The sequence below is a fragment of the Salvelinus alpinus genome, chromosome 28 (genome assembly GCF_045679555.1).
Source record: "Salvelinus alpinus chromosome 28, SLU_Salpinus.1, whole genome shotgun sequence".
Lineage (NCBI taxonomy): Eukaryota > Metazoa > Chordata > Actinopteri > Salmoniformes > Salmonidae > Salvelinus > Salvelinus alpinus.
In genome coordinates this window covers 29,461,565-29,481,591 of record NC_092113.1, presented here as the reverse complement: position 1 = coordinate 29,481,591, position 20,027 = coordinate 29,461,565, and the positions used below count along the sequence as shown (strand labels likewise).

Here is a 20,027-nt window from a genome sequence, read left to right as displayed (position 1 = left end):
AGGCTAAATCTGATAAGGAGTGCGATGCAAAACAATCCCGAGAACTGGTAGAAAATACACGTCGCCGACGGAGGTAAATTTTTCCTTCTCCATCCACCAGTCTCACCACGACACGCTCCTTATGTTACATGTTTTGTACCTTCATGGTTCAATGAGAATCCCCTTATAGTCAACTCATTATGAATGAATAATTAAATATCATTGTATACCACCTCATCTCATTTCTATAAGAGATAACTGATTCAGTCACTTTGTAGGCTAACTTGGGGGACATACTTGATACTTTTCTTACATTATAAAATGTTTCTATCTTGCACATGTTTTCTTTCTGTACTTTCACTGCTCATATCAAATTCGATGGCTTATGCAAAACATAACATATCACTGTTGAAAACATGTATGAAAGGCAGAAGTCACTCTGTCCTGGCAGCAATACATATTTTCATAACTGTGTGGATAGTTAGTATACAGATGTAAATGTATACTCCAACTTTGAAAAATAAGTTGAGGATTTGTTTTGTGTTTTTCTTTCTTTATTCAAAATGGCTTTGATGTGCTTTGGAGAAACATTGAGGTGAAGACATTCAACTTCTGAGTTGATTCTACAACTCTATGGAAAAAGGACATCTTTTCCTCAACTGATAGAACTCAAATCAACATATGCATAATTACAACACAGCATTACAAGTAAGGTTGATCTTTCAATGAAATGTTAAAGCTACAAGTACCACTTTAAATTATACACAGTCATTTTCCTGTCACACAAAAAAAGACAAACAAATACACAATCCTTTTTTCAGTATCATTAGATTAGTCCAGTTACAATCGCCATGGCATTGTCCATTAGCTGTTATAAAGCGGTACTACCCTCTCTATCGGTGCCCTGCAGATAGGGCACTTCTTTGGCTCTTGAAGAGCCTGGTAGCACTGGTCACAGGCACAGACATGCCCACACTCCAGGAACACACAGGAACGCTCCCGGCTCAGACACACCGTACAGGCACTAGGGGAAACACTGGTCTCCTCTACATTCAGCTCCCTCATCCTCTTCCTCTGATGCTCCTTGAACTCCTCCAGGACGTTCTTCTCCTTTCTCCTCTGTCTGTGGTGAACCCACTGCTTCCACAGGATGAAGAGGAGCGTCGTAGAAGCTACCACACCAAACACCGCGGTCAGGACCCTCCAGACTCTGACGCTGCTCTGCTGCTTCTCCACCAGGGAGTCATAGTCCAGTCGGCTGAGGAAGTACCTCAGGCCCTGCTTGGGAGGCTGGAGCTTCACCAGGTTGTTGTCCAGCACCAGCTCCCCGACCCCGGTCACACTCTCCCCCAGACGCAGCATCTCCTCCGTCTCGTGGATACCTATAATAATAATAACAACAACAACATATGCCATTTAGCTTTTATGCAAAGTGACTTAAAGACTTACATGTATGAATACATTTTAGTATGGATGGTCCCAGCAGCAATGTAACCCACAACGCTGGCTTTGCAAGTGCCATGCTCTACTAAAGCAGTGTTGACCTTAGCCCTGGGCTTAACTGAGCAGCACAGGACCACACAAAAGGACCATACCTTTAGGGCGCTCCCCGCTGATGAAATGGCCAATGACATTGGTCAGGGACTGGACCGTGGGGTGAAAGTTCTCGTAAGTGGTCTCCAGGTCTAGCTCCGAGGAGTCCAGGGGACGGATGACCCGGATGGTGGCGGCCATGGCCATGTCGTGGGATGCCAGGTCAAAGGGCACCGTGTTGGTGCGCTGGTGGATGACCTTTTCACTCTCGTTCCTGACAGGTACAAAATATTAGAGATATCTAGAGAGATGTGTATCCACAAAAATATGCGGTGTAGAGCATAACATTATTTTCATACATTTTGTTTGTGTTTACAAATTATTTTATGTTTATTTATTAATTCAAGGTAACACAACTGTTGGGCCATCGTTAGTGTGTGTGTCTTCACACGCAAACCATACATCCACAAAAACTGAGCCTCCTAACAGCCATCAGTAAGAGAGCGTGCAAGAATACATCATAGCACTTCAATGTACAGTCGTGGCCAAAAGTTTTGAGAATGACACAAATTAATTTTCACAAAGTCTGCTGCCTCAGTTTGTATGATGGCAATTTGCATATACCCCAGAATGTTATGAAGAGTGATCAGATTAATTGCAAAGTCCCTCTTTGCCATGCAAATTAACTGAATCCCCAAAAAACATTTCCACTGCATTTCAGCCCTGCCACAAAAAGACCAGCTGACAATGTCAGTGATTCTCTTGTTAACACAGGTGTGAGTGTTGACGAGGACAAGGCTGGAGATCACTCTGTCATGCTGATTGAGTTCGAATAACAGACTGGAAGCTTCAAAAGGAGGGTGGTGCTTGGAATCATTGTTCTTCCTCTGTCAAACATGGTTACCTGCAAGGAAACACGTGCCGTCATCATTGCTTTAAATCAACCATTTATCGGATCATCAAGAACTTCAAGGAGAGCGGTTCAATTGTTGTGAAGAAGGCTTGCTCAGCTTGCTCAGGAATGGCAGCAGGCAGGTGTGAGTGCATCTGCACGCACAGTGAGGCGAAGACTTTTGGAGGATGGCCTGGTGTTAAGAAGGGCAGCAAAGAAGCCACTTCTCTCCAGGAAAAACATCAGGGACAGACTGATATTCTGCAAAAGGTACAGGCATTGGACTGCTGAGGACTGGGGTAAAGTCATTTTCTCAGATGAATCCCCTTTCCGGAAAAAAGCTTGTCCGGAGAAGACAAGGTGAGCGCTACCATCAGTCCTGTGTCATGCCAACAGTAAAGCATCCTGAGACCATTCATGTGTGGGGTTGCTCCTCAGCCAAGGGAGTGGGCTCACTCACAATTTTGCCTAAGAACACAGCCATGAATAAAGAATGGTACCAACACATCCTCCGAGAGCAACTTCTCCCAACCATCCAGGAACAGTTTGGTGACGAACAATGCCTTTTCCAGCATGATGGAGCACCTTGCCATAAGGCATAAGTGATAACTAAGTGGCTCGGGGAACAAAACATCGATATTTTGGGTCCACGGCCAGGAAACTCCCCAGACCTTAATCCCATTGACAACTTGTGGTCAATCCTCAAGAGGCGGGTGGACAAACAAAAACCCACAAATTCTGACAAACTCCAAGCATTGATTATGCAAGAATGGGCTTCCAGCAGTCAGGATGTTGCCCAGACGTTAATTGACAGCATGCCAGGGCGGATTGCAGAGGTCTTGAAAAAGAAGGGTCAACACTGCAAAGACTCTTTGCATCAACTTCATGTAATTGTCAATAAAAGCCTTTGACACTTATGAAATGCGTGTAATTATACTTCAGTATTCCATAGTAACATCTGACAAAAATATCTAAAGACACTGAAGCAACAAACTTTGTGGAAATTAATATTTGTGTCATTCTCAAAACTTTTGGCCACAACTGTACTTTAGCACCTACCAGAGATGAGTGGTGCGATCCCACACCATCTTCTTCTCCTTTAGAGTTAACCTCTCGATGACCCCTTTGCAGTTGTCCACAAACTGGCTGTTCAGGGTTTCTTTAACAGATCTCACAACACCTTCGATCACAGCGTACGGAACACATTTTCCTGGTGCTGCTGTCAGGATGTTCTTCAGATCCTGATCAATAGACACTCTCTTGGCTCCCTGTAAAACATAAAGCATATTGAAGAACAATCAAAAACTTCCAATGATCATTATGATGAAGTGAAATCCTTTCCTGGTAAAACGCAAATGACAGTATATCTGAACTATTGATAATATCACATTGGATTTCTAGGTGCAGTGCTACTGTATGCTCTGGTAAGTTGCAAACAAAACAATTTAAAGAGATTCTCTGACACTTTTGTATACTTTTTAGCAAGGAGTTCATTAAGTAGTGCTCACAAGCCAAAAGTGGTCCCCCAAAATTGCGTACTACGTCACATATGTGCTCACCGTCTCTCGCTCTGCCGTGTGTGTATCTTGCTAGCTGTCACTGAAATGGCGAGGAGCTAAAGCTCATTGGCTGGAACTCGAATTGATAAGGGGCTGGCCCACGTGGGGGAAAATGGCGCTGCGCAGCTTCCAGTAAACTGTCGCTTTCAAACTAGGGATTTCGTGGCTACTTGAGGTAACACAGTAATTCTGCTCATAGATTATGTATGTACTGTACGAACTACACATTGACAAATACAGCCCAAAGTGAGAGGTATAAATACTTACGTCGCCAACGTTCCGGACCATGTCTTTAAACTCCCCTCAAGATGTGTAATTTGTCAATGATTAGCCTAACCACAATCCTACCAGATTTAAAGAGATAAGAAAGATAGATGAGACAAGCCTATAATGTGATTACCTTTAATCTTGCTACTGTTGTTGTCCTCCTCCTGTACACGGAGTAGAAGACTGCAGTCAGTGCTGAGCTGGTGGTTAATAGTAGGACTTGGGCTGTGGAGGGTTTCCCACTAGAATCCATCTTTTCAGAGAACACAAGGGCAGGTGTAACCCCACCTGCATTGGGAGTCAGATGACATTCTATAAAGCTATGGTCATGTGTTAGTTGGACCTTGATGGAATATATGAATGCCATGTAATTACACTACAGAATTATACTTGGCCAGTTGGTTTGTCAGCCTAATAGTCCATATTTACAAGGCGGTGACCCGTTCCTGTAGGTTCATGCTCTACAACATTCGCAGAGTACGACCCTGCCTCACACAGGAAGCGGCGCAGGTCCTAATCCAGGCACTTGTCATCTCCCGTCTGGATTACTGCAACTCGCTGTTGGCTGGGCTCCCTGCCTGTGCCATTAAACCCCTACAACTCATCCAGAACGCCGCAGCCCGTCTGGTGTTCAACCTTCCCAAGTTCTCTCACGTCACCCCGCTCCTCCGCTCTCTCCACTGGCTTCCAGTTGAAGCTCGCATCCGCTACAAGACCATGGTGCTTGCCTACGGAGCTGTGAGGGGAACGGCACCTCCGTACCTTCAGGCTCTGATCAGGCCCTACACCCAAACAAGGGCACTGCGTTCATCCACCTCTGGCCTGCTCGCCTCCCTACCTCTGAGGAAGTACAGTTCCCGCTCAGCCCAGTCAAAACTGTTCGCTGCTCTGGCACCCCAATGGTGGAACAAACTCCCTCACGACGCCAGGTCAGCGGAGTCAATCACCACCTTCCGGAGACACCTGAAACCCCACCTCTTTAAGGAATACCTAGGATAGGATAAAGTAATCCTTCTAACCCCCCCCCCCCCCTTAAAAGAGTTAGATGCACTATTGTAAAGTGGTTGTTCCACTGGATATCATAAGGTGAATGCACCAATTTGTAAGTCGCTCTGGATAAGAGCGTCTGCTAAATGACTTAAATGTAAATGTTACAGAGACTTGACTGACTGCCACCTAGCTGGGTGATTCTTATGAACCATGTTTGTAGCACATTGAGATACAAAAACCATGATGCATCTGCAAAAATCAACTATCGTTCTGAGGACTAAGATGTGTACTTTTTGGCTAAGTGTCTTATTTTAAATAATTTTTTTCCTGAATTGTGTACATTTTCACCCCAAATTCTCATTATCGAAATGCGTCCGGATTAAACTCTGGTAATTTTATAAGATTTTACTTTAGAAAAGCTTGCTTATTTGAATAAAACACCAAATATGTTGCTGCAGTTTATCCATAAATCATAAAAATTGTATACTAGTTGAAGTTTACATTAAACTACAATATGTATTACGTACAAACACAGTGTCTGTTGGCATGCGTCTCATTTCCGTAACAAAGTTTTATTCACCCATGATGCATCATCTAGATGAGTAGTATAAATTAAGTACATTTGCTTCAGAATTAGGTTCTTAGTCTCAAACAGCCCCTTTACCCCCCTTGGCCTTCTCACTAACAAAATGGCTAAAAAGCTCAGAAATTTGAGTCCAATATAATTTCATTATCATTTTATAATTTCATTAGAAATATTTTTATTTTCAGTGATATGTTTAACTCACACCTTTTCATTAGGGGAGCAATGTAAAAAATGTATTAGACATTGATTTCTTTATAACTGTTTTGGACTTTTGTGGTAATAGGAATTTTGTGGAAATTGTCAAGTTTTGAGGGAGCGTGCAATTGGCATGCTGACTGCAGGAATGTCTACCAGAGCTGTTGCCAGATAATTGAATGTTCAGTTCTCTACCATAAGCCGCTTGCAACATCATTTAAGATAATTTGTCAGTACGTCCAACCGGCCTCCCGACTGCCCCACCGTATATGTGTATGGCGTCGTATGGGCGAGCAGTTTGCTGATTTTAACGTGGTGAACAGGGTGCCCCATGGTGGCAGTGGGGTTATGGTATGGGCAAGCATAAGCTAAGGACAACGAACACAATTGCATTTTATCGATGGCAAGTTGAATGCACAGAAATACCGTGACCAGATCCTAAGGCCCATTGTCATGCCATTCATCCGCCGCCATCACCTCATGTTTCAGCATGATAATGCACAGCCTCATGTCTCAAGGATCTGTACACAATTCCTGGAAGTTGAAAATGTCCCATTTCTTCTGGCCTGCATACTCACCAAACATGTCACCCATTGAGCATGTTTGGGATGCTCTGGATCAACATGTACGACAGCTTGTTCCATTTCCTGCCAATATCCAGCAACTTCGCACAGCCATTGATGAGGAGTGGGACAAGATTCCTCAGGCCACAATCAACAGCCTCATCAACTCTGTGAAGATGTGTCGTGCAGCATGAGACAAATAAATGGTGGTCCCACCAGATACTGACTGGTTTTCTGATTCACGCCCTACTTTTTTGTTTTGTAGGCAGATGCCATGCCATGCTATTTTTGTTCAGTATAGATTAAGTACAGATACCTAATCTCAGTGATCAAAGAGGACATTTCGTTAAAAATGAAACTCATTTTTGGGTCAAATTTCGTGAGAATGACCCAGCTAATTATTACTATTACTGCTAACGTAATCGAGGACTCCAATTTTGATCCAGCAAAAAATCTATTTGGGTTGACTGACCTTCTGGAGGCGAGTGACCATTTCAAATGCTTAGCTAATGACAACAACGCAGTCACCAAAATACAAAACATATTAAAACATTTGGCATCATACAGAATATATTGACTGAACATGAAAACCTGTCAGTAGCTAGCAAGATTGTTGACATTGCGCTAGCTAAGGGGCTATGTAATTTAGCCCTTCACTGGTGTAGATAGTTTGTAAACACACAGATCTCTCACCCAGCAAATTAAGTTTATATTTTAAAAACGATCGACTTCGTTCCAAGATTAGATAAATACAGCCACAAGTAGCTAGCACTCACCCTCCACTTTCTCACAGTAAACACTATTTCCGGGTTCCTTTTCTCACTTCAAAATAAAAGTTATTTCAATGTGGTCATTTGACCAGCAGGTGACAGTGTTCAATCATTTATCAAGTGAAAAGCTTCTACTTCTGTGGGTTTTATGGGAGACTACAACCCAAAAAGGTCTATTACTGCTACCAACTGGACGGGGTTGAAAAACCAAGGTAGGGAAACTAACTTCATCCACCCAAAATAAATCAATTTTAAAAAACACATTGATGAAACTAAAATCCCAAAACTCCCACTTCTTCCTTCCTTCAAATCTCAATATCTCCCTTCTCAGGCTCTATGACCCGAGAGGGTGGTACGGCTTGTGCCAATACTCCATGCAACTCCTCCGCCGAGAAGTCTTTCAGTCCCAGGAACCGTTCCACTGCATCCACAAGGATATCTATTTTTCTGGACTTCCTCTCCACCTTGGCAGTGCCATTGATCACCATAGCAATAAAGGCCACGAAGTCCACCTTCTTAACCTTTAACATACCTGGGTCCAGCTGTTGAACAGCAACCCCTGCAGCCTTCAGTGAAGGCTCCATGGACTCTTCAGGAGCACCATTCGAACCCTTAACCCTTTTATACAGCCGCTGCATATGAAATGCTCTGGACAGCCCTGACTTTGGCCACCTCATTCTCTTCCACCCTTGTTGGGCATTCCAACGACTTGGCTTCATGGTTCCCACCACGATTGCAACATGTCACATTTTCATCACTTTTAAAACACGACATGATCTTTTCCACAACTTGCACATCTCGGCTTCTCCCTTCTGCAAACACTTGAAACATGTCCACAAGCTTCACAGTGATCACACTGCATTGGTCTTGGAACAAATGCTCTGACTCCGTAGTTTTTATAGCACTTGAGTAGGGAGAGATTCCATATCAAAAGAAGAGTAGGGAGTGATTCCATATCAAAAGAAGGGTATGGAGAGATTCCATATCAAAAGAAGAGTAGGGAGAGATTCCATATCAAAAGAAGAGTAGGGAGAGATTCCATATCAAAAGAAGGGTATGGAGAGATTCCATATCAAACGAAGGGTATGGAGAGATTCCATATCAAAAGAAGAGTAGGGAGAGATTCCATATCAAAAGAAGGGTATGGAGAGATTCCATATCAAAAGAAGAGTAGGGAGAGATTCCATATCAAAAGAAGGGTATGGAGAGATTCCATATCAAAAGAAGGGTATGGAGAGATTCCATAGCAAAAGAAGAGTAGGGAGAGATTCCATATCAAAAGAAGGGTATGGAGAGATTCCATATCAAAAGAAGGGTATGGAGAAATTCCATATCAAAAGAAGAGTAGGGAGAGATTCCATATCAAAAGAAGGGTATGGAGAAATTCCATATCACAAGAAGAGTAGGGAGAGATTCCATATCAAAAGAAGGGTATGGAGAGATTCCATATCAAAAGAAGGGTATGGTGAAATTCCATATCAAAAGAAGAGTAGGGAGAGATTCCATATCAAAAGAAGGGTATGGAGAGATTCCATATCAAAAGAAGGGTATGGAGAGATTCCATATCAAAGAACAAAATAACAGATACTGTAGTCTTCACCACACGATTCATCCGACGAGCATCAATCACTCCATGAATGTTTTTAATCTCTTCAACATCGACTTTCAACGAAACGCCAGATATAACCTCCTTGAGGAGTCCCCTGTTCTGACGAGACACACAGGACACATCAAACTTCGCAAATCGGGTGAGACACAACACACGCTCCTTCTGATCTTCAGAAGAACAAATAAATCAAAACAAGCCCGCATCTCATGATCCTCACAGCCTTCACTTTACGCAGCACCCTCTCCACCAGTTTGGATATCTCAAATGGATTCTTCAAAATTGGTAATCCAATCAGCTGCTCCTCATTAACAAAACATACTCCTACAAGATAAGAATGGACATTCTCATCACTGTATGCTACTTTACTCCGTTTTCTATTATTTTGGACAATATTCCAACTCTCCTTGATTCCCCCGCCATTATAGTCATGCTGCACATCAGCGTCCGCTTCTTCCGTCTTTCTTTCCATCAATTTGACTGACTCCCAAGTGAAAAGCACATCACAGATTTGTTATTATAGTCGTATGGGCTCTGTGATATGAAATGAGATGATATCACATGTTTATATTCAGTTTTGTTTGTTAGAATGATGAACAACCATTGATTTCATGATAAACAACATTGTGTAAAGAAACATGTATTTAACTTCAAAATGTGTCGTCTAACTAGTGGTGTACAGAATAAAAGAAGCACTGGATCATAATAACTCAATGTTTTAATTTTATTTAACTAGGCAAGTCAGTTAAGAACAAATTCTTAATTACAATGACGGCCTACCCCGGATGATGCTGGAACAATTGTGTGCCGCCCTATGATACAGCCTGGAATCAAACCAGGGACTTTAGTGACGCCTCTTGCACTGAGATGCAGTGCCTTAGACCCCTGCGCCACTCGGGAGCCCAAAGTCTATGAAACATACAAATAAAGTAAAGGAATAGCCTAGGGCAGGTTTGTGCATTGTATTGTGTGGAGACCTTAGTATTACACAAGTATTTCACTACACCCGCAATAACATCTGCTAAATATTGGTATGCAACCGATAAAATTGGATTTTGATTTGATTACAAGCAGCTACAGGAAACAAGAAGGGGGGAGTTTAAGTAATTGTATGAAGCATCACTGCACTTTATGTAGCTGCCAATGTTTTCTGTTACCTCCTTCTCTTGTAAAGATGTTGGCCTACATGAATAGGTAGGGTGGCCTGCATGAATAGGTAGTGTCATGACTTGCCCTCTTGGATGGAGATCAAATGTGCCGGCTAATTAAAGGTTTCAAGACCACCATTTTCTGGGGGAGTTGGCCAATTTTATGACAGTCGTAAATACCTTGCAGGAACTTTCTCTCCCTTGCCATGCAGTATTGAGGGGAAAGAACCATTTTGTTACAAAGATATTCTTCCTGCCAAAACTCCAACATCCAAAAGTGGATAATAAAACAATATTTCTAACACAAAGAATGTTCAAAATAGTCGTGAGGGACTTAAAGAAAAATCATGTCAGATAATTTATTGTTTTGTGATATCATTAAAGACGTTGTAATGGAAACTATTAGGAATCAAGGTAAGAACCAAGTGCAGACTGTGTGAAGTAACAATGTTTATTCTAACAACAGGGGCAGGCAAATGACAGGTCAAGGCAGGCAGGGGTCGATAATGCAGAGTAGAGGCCAAGGTACAGGACGGCAGGCAGGCAGGCTCAGGGTCAGGTCAGGCAGAGGTCAGTAATCCAGAGGTGGAGCAAAGGTACAGGACAGCAGGCAGGCTCAGGCAGAGTGGTCAGGCGGCGGGTACAGGGTCAGGACAAGCAAGGGTCAAAAACCAGGAGGACGAGAAAAGAGAAACTGGAAAAAGCAGGCGCTGAGACACAAAACGCAAAACAAACAAGACGAACTAGCAACAGACAGACAGAAAACACAGGTTAAATACCCAGAGGATAAGTGGGGAAGATGGGCGACACCTGGAGGGGGTGGAGATAAGCACAAGGACAGGTGAAACAGATCAGGGCATTACAGGAAACATTGTGACTTTGAGAGCTTTCACAATGTACTGTATATGCCAGAGTTACATCTAAATGTTGTAAAACTTATATGATTAAATATGAAACTATTTGTGTGAAGATGAAATGTGATTTTAGCCTTCTAGAGGAGAATTGTTTTTCATGTAAGCTTTTGCCGAGTCAGTGACCACACCCAAGTGAGCACAGACATTGTGTCAATGTGATGGAACCGCCCTCCAAAGCTAGTGCATAAAAGGACTGCTAACGAAATTTACATTAGACCAAAAACATGCTGGGTTGCTGCCAGTGTGTAAAGGGGTTCTAGCTGTACCCTGAATAATCAACCATTGAGACCAGACAGCGTGGAGTGGTGGCTACGCGGCTGACAAATGGTTAAAAACTACAAGACCAGAAAGCGTGGTGCGGTGACTACACGTTGAAATGGTTGCAATTTAAATATAGACCAGCATGACCGACAGCATGAGCTGAATGTTACGAAATGGTAAGACCCTCTCAAACTCTCGACGAGTGAAGGCGAAGACTATACCAAACATTCTCAGTCTGCAGGCGGGCAATGTAAAGTAGTCTAGAACTTTGACCGAAGATGAGAAAAGAGGAACATTTCCCTCTCAAACGACCATTGGAACGTCTGATGTATCAATTCTAACGAACACTTCCAAAACAAAGAAAACCTACTACTACAACTGAGGACATTGTGACCTCTGGTGGGCAACCAGAGACTTACACAACCAGAGACTTTCTGTTGAACGACTTCCCATAGATGGACCGGGTGATTTCAACAGAGAGAGACAACAAAGACATACAGGCGTAAATATATGCATTGCAATTCTTTTCGAATGAGCGGTCGTTCATTTGCAAAGTATTCACATTCCCATGAGCATAGTTTTCCAACTGTATGTACGATGGGTCCCCTCTCTGTCTCTCCCGCTCTTTCTTTCCCTACCCCTTTCATTGTGTAACAAGGTCATTTAATCACGTAATAATTAAACATAGTTAATTGATTTGATACAATAACCATCATCACATTAATGATAGTCACGTCACGACAGTAGGGTGGCCTGTATGAATAGGTAGGGTGGCCTGCATGAATAGGTAGGGTGGCCTGCATGAATAGGTAGGGTGGCCTGCATGAATAGGTAGGCTGGCCTGTATGAATAGGTAGGGTGGCCTGCATGAATAGGTAGGGTGGCCTGCATGAATAGGTAGGGTGGCCTGCATGAATAGGTAGGGTGGCCTGCATGAATAGGTAGGCTGGCCTGCATGAATAGGTAGGGTGGCCTGTATGAATAGGTAGGGTGGCCTGTATGAATAGGTAGGGTGGCCTGCATGAATAGGTAGGGTGGTCTGCATGAATAGGTAGGATGGCCTGTATGAATAGGTAGGGTGGCCTGTATGAATAGGTAGGGTGGCCTGCATGAATAGGTAGGGTGGCCTGCATGAATAGGTAGGGTGGCCTGCATGAATAGGTAGGCTGGCCTGCATGAATAGGTAGGGTGGCCTGTATGAATAGGTAGGGTGGCCTGTATGAATAGGTAGGGTGGCCTGCATGAATAGGTAGGGTGGTCTGCATGAATAGGTAGGATGGCCTGTATGAATAGGTAGGGTGGCCTGCATGAATAGGAAGGGTGGCCTGCATGAATAGGTAGGGTGGCATGCATGAATAGGTAGGGTGGCCTGCATGAATAGGTAGCGTGGCATGTATGAATAGGTAGGGTGGCCTGTATGAATAGGTAGGGTGGCCTGTATGAATAGGTAGGGTGGCCTGTATGAATAGGTAGGGTGGCCTGCATGAATAGGTAGGGTGGCCTGCATGAATAGGTAGGGTGGCCTGCATGAATAGGTAGGGTGGTCTGCATGAATAGGTAGGGTGGCCTGCATGAATAGGTAGGGTGGTCTGCATGAATAGGTAGGGTGGTCTGCATGAATAGATAGGGTGGCCTGTATGAATAGGTAGGGTGGCCTGCATGAATAGGTAGGGTGGCCTGCATGAATAGGTAGGGTGGTCTGCGTGAATAGGTAGGGTGGCCTGCATGAATAGGTAGGGTGGCCTGCATGAATAGGTAGGGTGGTCTGCATGAATAGATAGGGTGGCCTGTATGAATAGGTAGGGTGGCCTGCATGAATAGGTAGGGTGGCCTGCATGAATAGGTAGGGTGGTCTGCATGAATAGATAGGGTGGCCTGTATGAATAGGTAGGGTGGTCTGTATGAATAGGTAGGGTGGCCTGTATGAATAGGTAGGTTGGCCTGTATGAATAGGTAGGTTGGCCTGTATGAATAGGTAGGGTGGCCTGTATGAATAGGTAGGGTGGCCTGCATGAATAGGTAGGTTGGCCTGTATGAATAGGTAGGTTGGCCTGTATGAATAGGTAGGGTGGCCTGTATGAATAGGTAGGGTGGTCTGTATGAATAGGTAGGGTGGTCTGTATGAATAGGTAGGTTGGCCTGTATGAATTGGTAGGGTGGCCTGTATGAATAGGTAGGGTGGTCTGTATGAATAGGTAGGGTGGTCTGTATGAATAGGTAGGTTGGCCTGTATGAATAGGTAGGGTGGCCTGTATGAATAGGTAGGGTGGTCTGTATGAATAGGTAGGGTGGCCTGTATGAATAGGTAGGGTGGTCTGTATGAATAGGTAGGGTGGTCTGTATGAATAGGTAGGTTGGCCTGTATGAATAGGTAGGGTGGCCTGTATGAATAGGTAGGGTGGTCTGTATGAATAGGTAGGGTGGCCTGTATGAATAGGTAGGTTGGCCTGTATGAATAGGTAGGGTGGTCTGTATGAATAGGTAGGGTGGCCTGTATGAATAGGTAGGGTGGTCTGTATGAATAGGTAGGGTGGCCTGGATGAATAGGTAGGGTGGCCTGGATGAATAGGTAGGGTGGTCTGTATGAATAGGTAGGGTGGTCTGTATGAATAGGTAGGGTGGTCTGTATGAATAGGTAGGGTGGTCTGTATGAATAGGTAGGGTGGTCTGTATGAATAGGTAGGGGCGAAAGATTGCAATTTGCTGAACAAGCACAAGAGGAGAATAAAATAAGAACACAGACACAAAAATACTTGATATCAAACTGAGACACGTCACATGATTTTTTTACTGGTCGACACGATGAATACACTCTTTATATAAACAACAATAATGCAATGGAGAAGTGCAGTGGCAATAAAGATGAGGAGTATGAAATTATTTGGGGTGAAATATGGTGTCAGCATGCAGCAGTGGGAAAAGTATGCTTCAGTTCAGAACCATTCAACTGAGCCTGTTGTGCAATCTCAGTCTCACAAATCCACTGACTGACTGTCATTCACTCTGCCCAGCCCCACAGGCAGCAGCCATCCACTTCTTTGTAACCAGGGTGTGCGTCCCAAATGGCACCCTATTCCCTACAGTGTGCACTATTTTTGACCAGAGCCCTATAGTGCACTATAGGGAATAGGGTGCCATTTGAGACGCAGACCCAGTTAGAAAGAAGTGAATGGATGCTGCCTGTGGGGCTGGGCGGAGTGAGTGACAGTCAGTCAGTGAATACAGGATTAGCATACTATCTCCCTGCTTCGTCAGTTCATTTTCCACACTGAACAGTCACTGCCAATTTGATATTTCGTTACAGGGTAGTGTTTTTCAGGTTTATGGAATAAGCTGTCAGGGCAAGTGGCCCCAGACTTGGTTTCCCAACAATTATTTGTGGTTTGAATCAGTAGTCTGAATCAGTAGTCTGAATCAGTAGTCTGAATCAGTAGTCTGAATCTGAATCAGTAGTCTGAATCAGTAGTCTGAGTCTGAATCAGTAGTCTGAATCAGTAGTCTGAATCAGACTTTGATATCATTTAACTGACAGCTGAAATATTATGAGAGAACTTGGAGCTACCAAACTCCAAATACAGGCGAGGTGTAGGCAGTGTAACCCCTCCCATATCAACTCAAAAAGGGAACCGAACATGCCTGAGGGCTTTGTCTCAATATTAGTCACCATGATGCAGTCATCTATGGCAACTGCTCGGCATCTGACCATAAGGCGCTACAGAGGGTAGTGCATACGGCCCAGTACATCACTGGGGCCACGCTTCCTGCCATCCAGGACCTATATAATAGGCGGTGTCAGAGGAAAGCCCCAAAAAATGGTCAGAGACTCCAGTCACCCAAGTCATAGACTGTTTTCTTTGCTACCGTACGACAAGCGGTACCGGAGCACAAGTCGAGAACCAAAAGACTCCTTAACAGCTTCTAATCCCAAGACAATTAATAAATTGGCCACCGGACTATTTACATTGACCCCCCCATTTGTGTTGTACACTGCTGCTACTCACTGTTTATTATCTATGCATAGTCACTTCACACCTACCTACATGTACAAATTACCTTGACTAACCTGTACCCCCGCACATTGAATCGGTACCGGTACCCCCTGTATATAGCCTCTTTATTGTTATTTTATTGTGTTACTTTATATGAATTCTTCTTGAACTGCACTGTTGGTTAAGGGCTTGTAAGTAAGCATTTCACGGTAAGGTCTACAATTGTTGTATTCGGAGCATGTGACAAATCAAGTTTGATTTCAAGTTTGATTTGATCTAGTAACAGAAAGTGTCCCTTCCTTCCTGTAGTCAGACAGCGCTCCACAGCTAACCTCTCTAACTCCCATGTCTCTGTCTGTTTTCCTGATGCCTGCATGCACCCATCTACCCATCCACCCATCCATGTGGAGGTATAGACAGAAATAGCCCTTGCTGGCAGATGGAAGATAGAAAAAGGGAGAAACTTTGAGGGAGGAGTGCAGGGAGGCAGGGATGGAACCAGATGAGTCTGTCTCAGTGCTGTGGAGAACATCGCTGGAGGCATGGAAACATGGAGGCATGGCTATGACTGATGCAGATGTGTCTTAATGTACGTTACACCTAGTACACCTCTTCAGGATCAGATGTTACCTGAACAGATGTCACCCAAATATGCACACACACACACGCACACGCACACGCACACACACACACACACACACACACACACACACACACACACACACACACACACACACACACACACACACACACACACACACACACATACATACGTTAAAGAAAATGAGAGACTATGGAAATCTAATTTATGAAAGCATTTTAGGTAATAATGTAATCATGCAGATTGTGACAGCATGTTGCGATTGTTTTTGTTTGTGAATGATATAGCAATTACATGATGATAGAATGTAATCAATTAGTTCTGGAAAATGATTCTTAGGAGAACGAGTAGTAATGTCATTGCCAATGTCTCTTGTTTACATGTTGCCAAGATTCTTTGATACCTATACTCTCATTTAGTTGATGTCTGCTATTTCTGTTACAGTATTGTAACTACTTTACCCTTTTGAGGCTTGGCTTTTTCAAATTCGATGGACTGTACTGACTATTGATGATAGTACAATGACTACATATTTTATTATAGATCACAGCTGAAGAGTTGTAAACACCCTTAGAAAGCACTCAAAGCACTCACTTAAAGGACTCCCTCTTTTTTCTGTGCTTATTCAAAGCAAATCAAATCAAATGTTATTGGTCACATACAGATGTTAATGCGAGTGTAGCGAAATGCTTGTGCTTCTAGTTCCGAGAGTGCAGTAATAACTAACAAGTAATCTAACAAATGTACCTTATACACACACATGTAAAGGGATGGAATAAGAATATATACATATAAATATATGGATGACCGATGGCCGTGCGGCATAGGCAAGATGCAATAGATGGTATAAAATATATATTTTATTTTTATTTAACTAGGCAAGTCAGTTAAGAACAAATTCTTATTTACAGTGACGGCCTAGGAACAGTGGGTTAACTGCCTTGTTCAGGGGCAGAATTACAGATTTTGACCTTGCCACCTTTCGGTTACTGGCCCAACGCTCTAACCACTAGGCTACCTGTTGCCAGTATATACAGTATATACATATGAGATTGTCACACCCTGATCTGTTTCACCTGTCTTTGTGATTGTCTCCACCCCCATCCAGGTGTCGCCCATCTTCCCCATTATCCCCTGTGTATTTATACCTGTGTTCTCTGTTTGTCTGTTGCCAGTTCGTTTTGTTTCGTCAAGCCTACCAGCGGTTTTCCCTCTGCTCCTGTCTCTCAATGTCACGTTCCTGACCTGTTTTCTCTTATTTTTGTATGTGTTTAGTTGGTCAGGGCGTGAGTTGGGGTGGGCATTCTATGTTATGTATTTCTATGTTGGTTTAAATGGGTTGCCTGATATGGTTCTCAATTAGAGGCAGGTGTTTGACATTTCCTCTGATTGAGAACCATATTAAGGTAGGATGTTCTCACTGTTTGTTTGTGGGTGTGTGTCTTCCGTGTCTGTGTTTGTCGCGCTACACGGGACTGTTTCGGTTTGTGTAGTCTATTCCTGTTCTGCGTGTTTATGTAAGTTCTCCAGTTCAGGTCTGTCTACGTCGTTTTGTTGTTTTGTAATATTCACAACTGTATTTCGTGTTTCGTCTTTTACTTTAATAAATTCATTATGTCCTATCACCACGCTGCACTTTGGTCCAATCCCTACTACTCCTCTTCAAGCGAAGAGGAGGAGAAAGACCCTTACAGAACCACCAACCTAGGACCAAGCGGCGTGGGAGAAAGCAACAGCGATCGCAGGATTCATGGACATGGGAGGAAATATTGGACGGTAAGGGACCCTGGGCTAAGGTTGGAGAATATCGCCGCTCTCGGGAAGAGATGGAGGCAGCGAAAGCCCAGGAGCGGTGGTATGAGGAGGCAGCAAGGAGACGTGGCTGGAAAACCGAGAGGAAACCCCAATTTTTTTTGGGGGGGGGGGCTAAAAGGGAGTGTGGCGAAGTCAGGTAGGAGACCTGCGCCTACTCCCTGTACTTACCGTGGAGAGCGAGAGTACGGGCAGACACCGTGTTACGCAGTAGAGCGCATGGTGTCTCCTGTACGTGTGCATAGCCCGGTGCGGTACATACCAGCTCCTCGTATTGGCCGGGCTAGATTGGGCATTGAGCCAGGTGCCATGAAGCCGGCTCAACGCGTCTGGTCTCCAGTGCGTCTCCTCGGGCCGGCATACATGGCACCAGCCTTACGCATGGTGTCCCCGGTTCGCCTACATAGCCCAGTGCGGGTTATTCCACCTCCCCGCACTGGTCGGGCTACGGGGAGAATACAACCAGGTAAGGTTGGGCAGGCTCAGTGCTCAAGGGAGCCAGTACGCCTGCACGGTCCGGTATTTCCGGCGCCACCTCCCCGCCTCAGCCCAGTACCACCAGTGCTTACACCACGCACCAAGCCTCCTGTGCGTCTCCAGAGCCCTGTTCCTCCTCCACGCACTAGCCCTGTGGTGCGTGTCTCCAGCCCATTACCACCAGTGCCTACACCACGCACCAAGCCTCCTGTGCATCCTGTTGCTGTTTCCCGCACTAGCCTGATGGTGCGTGTCCTTAGCCCGGTACCTCCAGTTCCGGTACCACGCACCAGGCCTACAGTGCGCCTCAGCCGGCCAGAGTCTGCCGTCTGCCCAGCGGCGCCTGAACTGCCCGTCTGCCCAACGCCATCTGAGCTGTCCGTCTGCCAAGCGCCGCCTGCGCTGCCCGTCTACCAAGCACCGTCAGAGCTGCCCGTCTGTCCCGAGCCTTCAAAGCCGCCCGTCTGTACTGAGCCTTCAAAGCCGCCCGTCTGTCCTGAGCCTTCAGAGCCGTCCGCCAGACAGGAGCCGCCAGAGCCTTCCGCCAGACAGGAGCCGCCAGAGCCTTCCGCCAGACAGGATCAGCCAGAGCCTTCCGCCAGACAGGATCAGCCAGAGCCTTCCGCCAGACAGGATCAGCCAGAGCCTTCCGCCAGACAGGATCAGCCAGAGCCTTCCGCCAGACAGGATCAGCCAGAGCCTTCCGCCAGACAGGATCAGCCAGAGCCTTCCGCCAGACAGGATCCGCCAGAGCCGTACAGCCAGGACCAGCCAGAGCCGTCCAGCCAGGACCAGCAAGAGTCAGCGAGCCATGAGCAGCCAGAGCCGTCAGCGAGCCATGAGCAGCCAGAGCCGTCAGCGAGCCATGAGCAGCCACGCTGCACTTTGGTCCAATCCCTACTCCTAAGACCGTTACACTCAATTGTTCCTGTTTTCTAGTTTTCCCGGTGTTTGACCATTCTGCCTGCCCTGACCCTGAGCCTGCCTGCCGTCCTGTACTTTTGCCCCACCTTTCTGGATTACTGACCTTTGCCTGCCCTTAGCCTGCCTGCCGTCCTGTACCTTTACCTCACCTATCTGGATTACCGACCTCTGCCTGCCCTTGACCTGCTTTTTGCCTGCCCCTGTTCAATTAATAAACTGTCGGGTCTTACCTGAAACTTGATAGAGATGAGTAATGTAGGATATGTAAACATGATTAAAGTGGCATTATTTAAAGTGACTAGTGATACCTTTATTAAACCAATTTATTAAAGTAGCCAGTGATTTGAGTCTGTATGTTGGCAGCAGCCTCTCTATGATGGCTGTTTAACAGTCTGATGGCCTTAAGATAGAAGCTGCTTTTCAGTCTCTCAGTCCCAGCTTTGATGCACCTGTACTGACCTCGCCTTCTGGATGATATCGGGGTGAACAGGCGGTGGCTCGGGTGGTTGTTGTCAATAGTGCATCTATTGCCGGCTGAGGCGCACTGTAGGCCTGGTGCGTGGTACCGGAACTGGAGGTACCGGGCTAAGGACAGCCCAGTCAAAACTGTTCGCTGCTCTGGCACCCCAATGGTGGAACAAACTCCCTCACGACGCCAGGACAGCGGAGTCAATCACCACCTTCCGGAGACACCTGAAACCCCACCTCTTCAAGGAATACCTAGGATAGGATAAAGTAATCCTTCTGACCCCCCCCCCCCTTTAAAAGATTTAGATGCACTATTGTAAAGTGGCTGTTCCACTGGATGTCATAAGGTGAATGCACCAATTTGTAAGTCGCTCTGGATAAGAGCGTCTGCTAAATGACTTAAATGTAAATGTAAATGTTGTCCTTGATGATCTTTTTGGCCTTCCTGTGACATCGGGTGGTGTAGGTGTCCTGGAGGGAAGGTAGTTTTCCC

The 20,027-nt window shown here is 45.1% G+C and overlaps 1 protein-coding gene across 4 annotated transcripts; it reads right to left on the bottom strand.

Annotated features, from left to right (window-relative positions):
- Positions 1-511: 511 nt before the first annotated feature.
- mul1 (mitochondrial E3 ubiquitin protein ligase 1) lies at positions 512-7,442 on the bottom strand. Of its 4 annotated transcripts, none has more exons than XM_071372664.1 (5): positions 7,341-7,442; positions 4,364-4,518; positions 3,464-3,672; positions 1,575-1,786; positions 512-1,361 (listed from the first exon to the last, which is right to left on the bottom strand). In XM_071372664.1, the coding sequence occupies exons 2-5, from the start codon at positions 4,481-4,483 to the stop codon at positions 844-846; spliced, it is 1,059 nt and encodes a 352-aa protein (XP_071228765.1). In that variant the 5' UTR covers positions 4,484-4,518; positions 7,341-7,442; the 3' UTR covers positions 512-843. The 4 variants fall into 4 exon arrangements, with proteins under 4 accessions (XP_071228765.1, XP_071228766.1, XP_071228763.1 ...); XM_071372665.1 differs by having other exon boundaries at positions 7,258-7,355; XM_071372662.1 differs by lacking the exon at positions 7,341-7,442 and adding an exon at positions 6,580-7,244.
- Positions 7,443-20,027: the final 12,585 nt, after the last annotated feature.

Excerpts from the sequence above, each read along its gene's own strand:
- mul1 (XM_071372661.1), bottom strand. The coding sequence starts at position 4,597 with ATGGCATTCATATATTCCATCAAGGTCCAACTAACACATGACCATAGC. Across the intron at positions 3,673-4,363 it reads CAACAGTAGCAAGATTAAAG|GGAGCCAAGAGAGTGTCTAT; the intron begins GTAATCACATTA and ends TATGTTTTACAG. Across the intron at positions 1,787-3,463 it reads GATCGCACCACTCATCTCTG|GAACGAGAGTGAAAAGGTCA; the intron begins GTAGGTGCTAAA and ends TGTACCTGTCAG.